The sequence below is a fragment of the Adiantum capillus-veneris genome, chromosome 6 (assembly GCF_014529385.1).
Source record: "Adiantum capillus-veneris isolate H3 chromosome 6, ASM1452938v2, whole genome shotgun sequence".
NCBI lineage: Eukaryota > Viridiplantae > Streptophyta > Polypodiopsida > Polypodiales > Pteridaceae > Adiantum > Adiantum capillus-veneris.
This window is the reverse complement of record NC_140936.1, coordinates 116,937,219-116,948,929: the sequence shown is the minus strand read 5'-3', so window position 1 is coordinate 116,948,929 and position 11,711 is coordinate 116,937,219. Positions and strand designations below refer to the sequence as shown.

General features: G+C 40.8%; 1 protein-coding gene across 1 annotated transcript in view; it reads right to left on the bottom strand.

The window, feature by feature from the left end:
* Nucleotides 1-5,827: 5,827 nt before the first annotated feature.
* The window catches only part of LOC147456133 (nuclear pore complex Nup85-like protein), a 58,228-nt gene continuing 52,344 nt past the window's right edge, over nt 5,828-11,711 (bottom strand). The window contains exons 10-17 of the mRNA XM_086514681.1: nt 10,889-10,926; nt 10,551-10,812; nt 10,395-10,451; nt 8,473-8,625; nt 8,297-8,367; nt 8,081-8,192; nt 7,251-7,307; nt 5,828-7,160 (exon numbers count right to left, since the gene is read on the bottom strand). Coding sequence (XP_086370807.1) covers nt 6,966-7,160; nt 7,251-7,307; nt 8,081-8,192; nt 8,297-8,367; nt 8,473-8,625; nt 10,395-10,451; nt 10,551-10,812; nt 10,889-10,926 — 945 coding nt within the window. The 3' untranslated portion in view covers nt 5,828-6,965. The remainder of the gene's footprint in view (nt 7,161-7,250; nt 7,308-8,080; nt 8,193-8,296; nt 8,368-8,472; nt 8,626-10,394; nt 10,452-10,550; nt 10,813-10,888; nt 10,927-11,711) is intronic.

Below are 11,711 nucleotides of genomic sequence, written 5' to 3'. Positions count from 1 at the left end.
TCACATTGACACTAGTTAATGATCCTCCTATGTGAGAGAGAGAAAGAGAGAGAGAGAGAGAGAGAGGGAGGGTGGGGCACTAGGGGTGGCAAGGTTTACTAAGGCCTTATGTACGCCCAAAAGTGTGCCTATGTGTGACACGTTGCTTAATTCACATTTCGTTTCCCTTGCTTTTTAGCCACACAGTAAGAGCGAGCACATATGCCTCATCATGGCCTCACTTTCCCGCGTAAAGCATTGAAGCAATGGATTTCATCATATGTCATGTATAGCTACACTTGGTGCTCACTCTTAAAAGTAACTTGCATTATGGGAGACATACTATGTCTCACCATCACTATATTCCTCGTTCCCCACACAACTACACGGGAAATGTATCGACACTCAAAAAATGCAATTATGTTATCACTATATAACATCTGCCAAGATCTCTCCATTGACAAAGCCTACTTAAAGCATTGATGAGCCTAATCCTTGAGAACTCCTACATCTTTCAAATAATAGTAAGAGATTTATCGAGAGCTAGGAAAGATACCTAATCTGTGGCAAAGCCTACCTAAATCACTGAGTACCCAAATGCTTGAAAAGTCCTTAGAGAGAATTCTAGAGGCATTCCTAATTCAAATAAGGCTAAGTGGCTTGTAGATAGCTAATAATTTGTCACTTGTGCTATATGGTCACAACCAATTATTTGTGAATCGTTTGAATTCGTACAACGTCCATTTAGGTTCCGTTTAGACATTGATCGTGGAACCCCAACAATGCATCCACACAAGTATATTTTAATTTTTCCCCTTCACAAAAAGAGATGAGGCTTGGTGGGATATAATACAGAGGATTCAAATTGAGCAATGCTGTCCTCAACAAGAAGGTTGTAATCTTCAAAGCCTTTGTTTCAATCACTAGCAAGATGGATGATCTCACCATCAAATGGCTATTTGCAAATTGAAGCACCACCTTGGATCACTTCAAGCATGTTTTCAAGGGGTACAATTCCACACTTGGACAAATCCGAATTGATACATGACCATATGATCTCTAGCTACATAGCCCTCTAGCATCCTAAGTAACAGGTTCGATAATATAATCCCTTCCTCTAAATATCTCACGCTACGAGGCCAAAAACAAGGAGTCACATCACACATGTATCTTAAATGACTTGCGGGTGCACAAGCCCAAAGACACATGCTCCAAACACTCAACCCATGTCCCTTCGTTCTTTGCAAACATGTCCCCTCTCTCAATTGTGGACATCTTGACCTAGATACCTAAGCATCATCAAGTATTGGCATCTTTGCCACTTGTTCCATGCGGAAGTTGACCAGAAGGTGACAAAAATAGTACAAGTACCATAGACTTTGTGATGACTACTCTTGTGAGCTCTTGATAAGGAATACTAGAAGTGCATTGACGAGATGGCACATCTACCAAACATATTCGTAAAGCAAAGAAACATGACATGGTTGCAAACAATTCTACAATGAGCTTTGGATTTGTATGCAAGCACCACCTTTTCACATCTCAAATTGTCAACTTCAATCCTAATGTTTCCTTTTCAACAAGTTTTTCTAGATAGTAATCATTCTACATCTAAAATAGAGGTTTCGCCCAAACTAATGGCATAAATGGCTTGTCTATATATTTTGTGTGTTATGACCCTAGGTTTCTCATAACCTTTCAAACATAAGTGTTTCAAATATTGCTCATCATCAAGCAGACAATTTGTTCTTAATGGGTGTAAGGTACCAATGAAGCAATTATAAACATCCTCACATGGTACTAGTCTGGATAGATTTTGGATAACACTGATCTCGCATCCAAAGAAGACTATTCAACCTAGGTTTTAAAATAAATTGTTGTATGCATCTTCAAAACAACTTAAGGTTTCCTTTTAAGCCTTTCTAAATAACCATGATCCTAGTATGGATAAGTGGCTCCATTGAAAAGATTTATGATGTGCTCTATGAAGTCATGGGTCCTGATACTAGTGTTCGATAACACCATCAACACCAAAATTACAAGCTCCACTTCCAATTCAAGAAAAATACATCGTCTTTCGCGCCTGCGGTTGACCGTGAAGTGTCTACGAAACAAAGGATAAAGACCTTTATTCTTGGTTGAGATATCGATTATGAAATTCCAATTTCCCCAAAACAATTTGTAAGCATGAAAAATCAGGATAATTTTGCTACTAATTGTACTTATGTTACATGCTTGGACACTCCAAGAGATAAATCACTAGCAACACACTAACAAAAACTACAAAATCAATGAACTTGACGAGAGAGAGAGAGAGAGAGAGAGAGAGAGAGAGAGAGAGAGTTGACACGGCATGACAAAGTTTCGCGTCCAAACGCACTAGCCCAAAAGATTGGCGTCCCTTCCTGTATTCCTTTATTATTGAGTTGTCAAGATAAAACTCCCAAGGATCCTTTGCTCTCAGTTGCGTCCAAATGCTTGCTATGCAGATTGAGGCCTTGGGGTCCCTATAAACAATACAAAGGTTGTCTAAAAGCATAGCCCCAAAAGCACTTCACCCAAAAGTACTAACTCCAAAAGCATTTGATCCCAAAAGCTAGCGTCAAAAAACTGCCCAAAACAGCCAGCAAAAATTGTTTGGAAGCAAAAGTTGCAAAAATCCATACAACCTGACACATGGCACAACCAACGCAAAAATGCGAAAAATCCATAAAGCCCTACCACGTTAGCATGTCAACGCGTGTTACAAAAATTAGCCTCAGAGTTCAAGCTTTGGGATTTTTAACGCAAAAAGTTGCAAAAACCCATACAACCTAACACATGGCACAACCAACGCAAAAATGCGAAAAATCCATAAAGCCCTACCACGTTAGCATGCCAACGCGTTTTACAAAAATTAGCCTCAGAGTTCAAGCTTTGGGATTTTTAGGGTTCTAGGCCCCTCGATTGGGTGCTCCATAAGTTGGGTGGGAACTTGGATTTAAAATCCATTCTTCTCTTTAGTTTTAGGTCCCTTGGTCATTCCTTTTGAGTTCAATACTTCCTGTAGTTCTGTAGGTTTAGTTTCACGTCCTCTTTACAATTGAGTACACCACCTCATCACTTTGTGACATTCCCCTCTCTTGAAAGAATTGGAATCGCCCACAATTACGCCTGCAAAACAGCCATAGGACTGTAACTTTCTTCAGTAGACAATGACTCTGTGTACGCATGCACCAGACTCCATCAATCCAATACTTCTACAAAGACATCAGACTCGTCAATCACATTTATATCGAGAGTTGCAAAGACAAATAATGATCATTGTAACCATTTAGCAATCACATCGAGACCTCACTGATCTTTTCATGGATGTCTTCATCTGCTAAATCTTGTTACTATCAGATTCATATCTTTTCTTGTCATATTTCAATTAAGTAAACCATGCCCATGCCCATGACCATCCCCACAAGATTGTACGTCCACACAATCATTTAATCTAGCAATCTCATTCCATCCAAAACTCTTGATGCACCTCGGTCACTGTGCAACCATCTCATCCTACCAAAACTCTTGATGCACTCACCACAGTATCCAATCATCTCATCCAAATAGACATCTTGATGCACTCACAACAATATCCAATCATCTCATCCAGATAGACATCTTGATGCACTAGAATCTCATTCAGTCCACATTCACTTAGCCATTATATCTAGATCTCGTTGATCTCTAACATATGTCTAGATGCACTAGGTTCAAATCATTCATTAGACAAAATGCTACTGACATTTCATTTTTGTCTACATGTCTCTAACAAGACACAAAAGAAAGAGCACATGTCTTCGGTTCAATTAAGGAAATTTCCAATTCAGTGCACATCTTGTTCATAAAGTTGTTCCGCAAAATATTGTCAATTCGTCAGTACCTCTAAAATCTCTTGTGGCTCCTCTCTTGTGCAGTCTGCACTGCACTAGATTCAACCTGTTGATTTATCGATAACTTCTAGCATACGCTGCTCATTACCCAAAAGCTTCAAGGTACAACTCTCTCTGAAGAGAACTTGCGATGTTCTCCTTCTCCATCCACTTTGCATCGATGGCTAAAAAGTACCCTTGAACAAATTATTTGGTGGACTTAACTTACCTTTCTATTCTTTTCATGTGCCCTGTGACGTGTTGGTAGCCCTGCTGGCCTCTGCTGTCCTTGGCACCTTAATCTGGATTTTTGAAATTCTCTGATCTACCAGCTGATTCTCTAATCTTTGGAAATCTCTATCTACCAACTAATTCCCTATATGTTCTTTTCTTGTGCGTTGGGACCTGTTGGTAGCCTCATTGGCCTCGTTGTTTGCTAGCACTTAATCTCAATGGTCTGAATTCTCTGAGGTACCATCAATTGATTTCCCTTCGTCGTTGAAACCCCCAGATGCACTATCATCTAATTCCCTTTCTTCTCTAGAATCTTTTGATGAAATTTCATCCAATTCCTTTGATTCATTCTTGTCACTGAAAGACTCTTAAATTGTTGAGGTGGACATTGTAGGATAAGTCAATGAGCTTGCATGTACCATAAGTCTCTGAATTCTATTACAAACAATACTATCAAATCTCTAAACCACAACAAAACCTCTCAATCTAACCCCTCAGTGACCCATCAAAACGAGGATATGGACAAGAAGGTATCTCAAAATCTCTGGCAGTAGTCAACCAATGTGTCTTTCTTAGTCATTCTCAAATGATACCAACACATGATGATATTTTCATCAAATTCTTCTGATATCCAAGTGGGCGTGGAAATTTTCTTTAATTTTACCAACATTGTAGGTACTTCTATGCGTAATAACAAGGTAGACCACCCTGTTTGTGCATTTGCTTTGAAGTAAAATGCCGCTTTCGCACCTTGGAGCATTCCAAGAACCGACCTATTGAGAAAGTGATGTCAAACTGGTGTATAAACTCAAGGGCTTGTGGGCGTCCTTATAGCTTGAAAACGTGTCAAATTTGATGGCTTGACCCCCTTCCTTGGTCATTTATCCACACCCAAACATCCCTTCCAATATTTCTTTATTATTGAGTCGTCAAGGTACAACTCCCAAGGGTCCTTCGCTCTCATACTCTGTATCTATATGCTCTACAGAGTGAGGCTGTGGGGTCCATATAAATAGTACAAGGGTTGCCTGAAAGCAGAGCCCCAAAAGCAAAGTATTAACCCTAAAAGGATCTAATCCCAAAAAAACTTGTGCTTGTTAATATGCCTTGTAGTGAACATTGAAACTCGCCTTTCAAAACATAAACTTTTGCAACCACGACTTGTTTCAAAGATTGAACCAGGATTTATTTAGGCATGCTAAAACATGCCTTTATGGAGAAGTGAGAAAGGTGTACAATCGTATGCCTTCCTCATAGATTATAAATAGGCCCCTCTTCATATTTGAGGCCTCATTAGACTTCCTTTTCCTTCTCTCAAAAAATAAAAACATTTACTTGGCCTTGTTTTTTAATGTAAAACTTACGAGATTACCAAGATTAATGTCAAAATCTGAGGTAATTTACCATAACTAAAACACACATTTTTTGACCTAGGAAATTAAGGCCCGATGATTTTATAACCAGGATTTTTAATCCGAAACGAGGAAATTTACACTAGGAACACCGGATATGTGAGCACTGCCTGCAGAAGTGTTAGAATGCCAATGTGAGTGAGCCTTCAGCCTGTTTCTTTTGAATTTCACAACACTCCCTCATGGACATAAAAAATATAAGAATTAGTTGTAGCATTAAAGGAACTATTACCTTGGTAAAATTACAGCTCAGATATTGTACTTAACTCAAAGATAAATTCTCTCACCTCACAGGCTGGCCATATCAAGAGGAAGATCTCAAAAACCACTAACTAGCGTCATAAACCATATCACAGTCACAAAAACAAGACCAAAAAGGACAACAAGATTGCGATCACAAAATCCGTCACAAAGACGAGACCTGTGAAACATTAGCTATCCACGAGCCTTGTCTAATAATAGTCGACAAAGCCGTATATATATCTGTGATTGATTCCCTGAAAGGGCATTGCAAATCTGCACCCTCATACACTTGAGTCACCCATTCTAAGTAAAAACATTATATGCACAACAGGAAAGGTCTAGACTTTATTTCTCAGAGCGACCATCTTGCAACTAGCAGATCGGAGCCCCGAACATGCTTGCTGACATTGAAAGAGGTCGGCACTGGACTACTGTAAGCTAAAGCTTAGCCGCCTTGTAAAGATAGGTAAACATTTGTGAGCAACCAAGATCAGCCCACGCAACAATGCCTGAAGAATGCATACAAGAAGCTGTAATGCAAAAAGAGCGACGTTTTGCAGTATATCAAGGCTCTGTGCTTAGCTGTAACATGTGGAACACCATATCGGGAGGCTGTGAATTGACCTCAAGACAAACAAAGTTGCGACTGATAGTCTTACTCCATGTTTTCGAGTATTGTGAAATTGACCTCAAGCTAAAGTTGTGACATCTAATAGACTTTCTCCATGTGTTCCTGTGTATTGTGGAACTTACTTGCATGCTTTGTACTCTCAAGCACCAGCTAACCCTATCCTGCTTGATCCACCTCTTTCACAGGGGTCACATCTCCCACATTGCTCTGGGAGTCTCCGCATCATCAAAGAAGGCTACTTTATAACAGAAGGCTGTTGAATCCGGATATTTCCTCATTTCGCATGAACAGATGCTGCACCCCACTTGTGCACTCATCAAGATCGATACAAAGAAGACCATCTCTCCCCTGAAACATTCTTCATGAGCCATTGTATGAAGCCTTGTCCTTGACAGATCAGATCATCTGTTCCAAGCTCGATCAATCTGGGTATGACAAAATGCCCTTCATCCAATGCTTCTCTTGGAACCGCAGAACTAAACAGCATGCCTGGAGTCAAGACTTCGAAGTGCAGCCACTCTCTAGATGCCTCATTCTGCTCAGAGCTGCTCTTGCAAGAGGAACATTTCTTCATTCTTTGAGAATAGCTCTTCCAAGATTACAAGCAAGAGCCAGTCTTATCTTAGCTACAGATTGCGACATTATCTCTGTAGAGTTGATGTCATCATGCTTGTTAGTAAGGAAAAAGTTCTGCAGCTTTAGCAGTAGAGCATTTGTCTCAGCAGCAGTTACTAGCACTTCCCCGCTATACTCCAGCAACTCCACCTATTTTAAACCATACTACAGAAGGTTAGTGAAACAAAAGGGGCAGCCCCATTGCAGGCATCAAGCTCACCACTTCAAAGGTTTCCTTACTGAGTCTTGCAATAGAGGAAGAAGAAACCGTTGGGGAGTAATGCCATCTTTCATCAACTGCAGGAAGACAAAGTTCAGATTCTCCACATTAACTATGAAAAGTGTGCGCGCAGTGCGCATGGCGTGTGTGTGTGCATGAATAAGAAGACGAAACTGGAAAAACCTTTCTATCACCCTGAGTGTGGTAGATTGGTGATCCCAGTCCCCTCTTGAATAACAGACCTTGAGTTCAAGACTTGTTAGATAGATCTCTGGGGTCTCTTGGGATTGTTCCTATGACAGTTAAAGTTCTCTTCTCTCTTCTCCTTCTCCTTCTCCCAATCAATGCATGGAGTTGGATTGAATTCAGATAGAAACAGAGCAGAATGTTTTGCCAATTCTTGGTGCCAAATTCAACCAAGAGGAACATAGCAGAGGCATAGTTACCCGAAACTCCACTTTATCACATCGTTTGCCCATTCCCAATACAGTTGTCGTCTCCGTTTCCCTTGATTCCTATAGTTACCCAGAACTCCCTGGAACTTCAAATTTTGTCCGGTTCCCTTCCCGTTTCTGTTTCTATTTTGTTTGTCATTCACCCATTTCCCCATTCCTTATACAGTTATCGCTTCCATTTCCATTTCCGTTTCCCTTGATTCCACTACCTGAAACTCTTTGAAACTTACAAATTTTGTCCGCTTCTGATTTTGTTTCTACTTAGTTCATCATTTACCCGTTTCCATAACTATGAGAACAGGTATTGATTTGCCGCTTCAAGAACGCATGAGAAGTTCAGAGGTTTCCGATTACTACTGCACCCATACAAGGCAGCGACTGCATGGAGGTATTACCTGTATGAGATGCTTTGTTGCAGCTTTGCCAGCTACAACTTGTTTATCAATACCTGCAAGGTTCGTCTGAGCTTCTTGAAAACTATATAAAGAAACTTTGAAATCTCTGAACCTGAGCATTCAACCAATGAAGAAAAGCACCAAATCACCAAATCGAATGACAAACTTCTCACTAAGTAAAGAAAGAACTCTCACAAAACTATAAAAAAACATTACCTGTGCAAGAACGCTAACCCTCCAAACCCTTCAAATTGTGGCCCAAGAAGATCAATTAGACCATCAAGTTCCTGAGGCAAACAAGAAGACTGCCTCAATAAGGATGTGTCAGAGGATAAACAACATTATCCACTTTCTTTAAACCAAAGCAAAGCAAATGTGGGCAAAAACATCACCTGAAGCCTATTGGAGTCCCCAGCACTTGTTTGTGATACTGCTGCCAGCAACTCATCAGCCGCACATGACAACCTCTCATAATCACGTCCGCACTGTAGCCACGAAATCCCCAATCCTTTTCGGCCATGTTTCCAGTGGTATACACCAACCATCTGCAAATTATCCAAGAATTAGAATGGAAAGTGCGAACTACAAGAAGTAGCAGAGTGTGTAGCAGTAAGATGGGACTATGCACGGCATGCCATAGGCTCGAATGCCAACAGAAAGGTCAGTTCAAGAGCCTGGAGAGTTTCGGACCAACATTGCGATGTAGTTTCATAGCGATCTGTCGAACTAGGGGTGCTAGGGCGTGAACTGGTTGCTTCGGAGCCCGAAGAGGGGCTCTTCCACTTCCTCGGTGTTAGCTTCTCTGAAGTTATTATCCCTCAAGCCTTCAACAACGAAATAGGTGAAAAAAACTCTTTTAAAAACTTCTGCAAAAACCCATCAACACCATATTTTGACATATGAGGGATTACCCAATCATGGGAATGATCCACCCATCTGAGTTATGGCGTCCTGGGTTGGATCTCAGCTTGTGAATCCACATCCTGGGGCTGAGAGGGGACTAGGTTAGTAGGTAGCAAACTCAAGACAAGGCGACTACAGGCTACAGCCCATTTCAATTGTCTTGAATGAAGCTATGAAGGCTAGACATACAAGGTGAGGATCACAAAGTCCTGCCTCAGGAGGAAAGTGTACGAGCAAAAAATGAATATTTTATTCAACAAAAAGATAATCAATCGGAATGCTAATGAAACATTGGTGACGACTTACAACAATCTGCTGCTGCTTAGATGGTTAAAAAGAGTAAGTGAACAGAAGTGATAAACAGCCAGTACCGCAATAAAAGAAAATAAAGAGTTACATCAATACAAGATAAACCGAGATGGAGTCTGTAGATGCGGCTTCAGTGGGCAAATAGGCTTTCTGTCAACAGATGTCATGATCAGTTGTTTGAGCTCACTTTCCTGATCGGACACTTGTAGCATATTAGAAAATTATTTTGACCTTTTTTATTTAAAAATTAAAAGAAAAATGGAAATATTTAGAAGAAAAATAGTGAATCCACATCAAAAAATCATAAACTAACCGAAAAAAAACTACAACTATACTCAGTAATACAGTTAAATACAGTTTGTTTTTTTCAAGTAAACATGCAAAAAGCTTGAAAAAAAAGGACAGCCCTACTAAAATCTACCATGAGTTATGGGCTTTCCTACACCTGCAAGAATTTCAATGCCCTAAGAAGCTTTGTTTCACTAGCTACTGTCTACAAAAAGAAAGCCTCTCAACAATGTGTGCATCATTGCACACAAGGTGAAAAGTCACAGTGGCCTACATAAGAGGACGGAAAGAGAGTGTGCGACTGTGTGACCCGCTCCTTAATGAATCAGAAAACAAATGTCAACTCTCTCTCATAGTGGCCTACATATACATAAGACAATGCTTAGTTAATTTCACTCTTCCAAGAAACAGGAAGAATAAAGGTTTTCCATCATTGGCTTGCCATGTGGCACTCATCGACAAGCTTTATCCAACCGTCTACAATTGCACCCAAGAGTTCCACGCTTTCCTAGGGCCTTATGTAGGCCGAAAAGTTTGCCATCATTAACTTGCCATGTGGCACTAATCAACAAGCTTTATCTGACGGTCCACAATTGCTCCCAAAAACAATTGTCCAGCCATATTGGAAAGGATTGAGCTTACGAATGAGCGCTGGTCCATGAGATTAGTGACGACAAAGAAAAACACTGGACATTTAATTATGGTACAAAGGCTCTCAGCTATCAAAGTCAAACATCCAATGATCAGTTCAAATCCAAGCATGCTCCAAATATTGTAGAGTATTCGTGCCAAGTTTAGGAGGCTGAAACCCTACCCTCATGTACTTATCACCGACAGATCGGAGTTCATACATGCGACAAATGTCAAGAACCTGTCAGCACACCAAAACAAACTAGCTAGGTTCAGAATCCCCTTCCAATTTCAAATTTACTGGCCTGATTAGAAAAAGGTGGTTGAGCAAAGAGCCTGCCTTCATAGGAGCTTTGCTATGACTTGAAACTGGTTGCATAAGCAGTACAGCTTCTAATAGACCTTGTCCTTGCCGAGGACACGAGGCCAAATAGAAAGGGGCCAGTTGCCAGGTGCATGGATGTGAAGATAATAGCTGCGCATAGACAAGTCGATGGAACTCCTCCAAACTCATGCCATCAAGAACCTCTCTTTCCTCTGTAAGAAATAATTGAGCTTGACCGTTTTTGGCTAATAGCAGTTCTACCATGTGTGTTAACATCCTGCACTACCAAAGGAACTAGCATAAGAAAGCAGGAAAAACAAATAGACTTGAAAAGTTTTATTGATGTTTAATACCAAGGATCAAAAAGCTTGCGACACTCCACAAGCACCACCTGCAAATTCTCAAATCCCTCAGTATTAGAAGCAAGAAACAAACAGTACGAACATGGAACATCAAGCTGTAGATTAGAAGGGCCGGGGGGGGGGGGGGGGGGGGGGGGGGGGGGGGGGCGTTGCAGGAATTGTGTATCAAACAAGAAATCTGGTGCTATCCTGAAAAAAGAGGCCACGGGGAAGAGTATTTCTTACAAAAGATAAACTAAACAAGTCAACACTCTCGATGCTACTACCTTTAGGCACATGGACAAGAAGCATAGTACACCATAAACTTCACTTCCTTCTCAAACAAGCAAGAATAAACTTTACTTCTTGTTCAAGCATGTAATGTAACATACTGCTGGGAAGTACTCCAGCACAATGTACTGGAGCGGTATGCACCATCGGCAGCCCTCCTCCCTCATTCCAAATGCCCCTCACCCGCCTAATGCACTCTCCTCAGCATTTCTCTCTTCTCGTTGATTACTGTCACCCTGCACATACTGACCTATTATGCAAACTACAGTCCAGATTTAGAAAGTGATTCGATGCAACAATGTCAGCATAATCACCTCTTCTATGCTCAATCTCCTAACAAATGCTGTAGTGGTCTCGCATCCTTTTTGACAAATTGTTGCCCAAGTGACCAGCCAAGGAGTCAGGACACATCTTAAATCTGGTGCGGCTTGGACATTGGCCTTACATGTGCACAAACATCTGTGCACATTGGTCAAAGGTCTTCTAAATCTTCAAACTTGGTAAGGGAATTCATTGAATAGAGACTATATGACCCTCTATATGG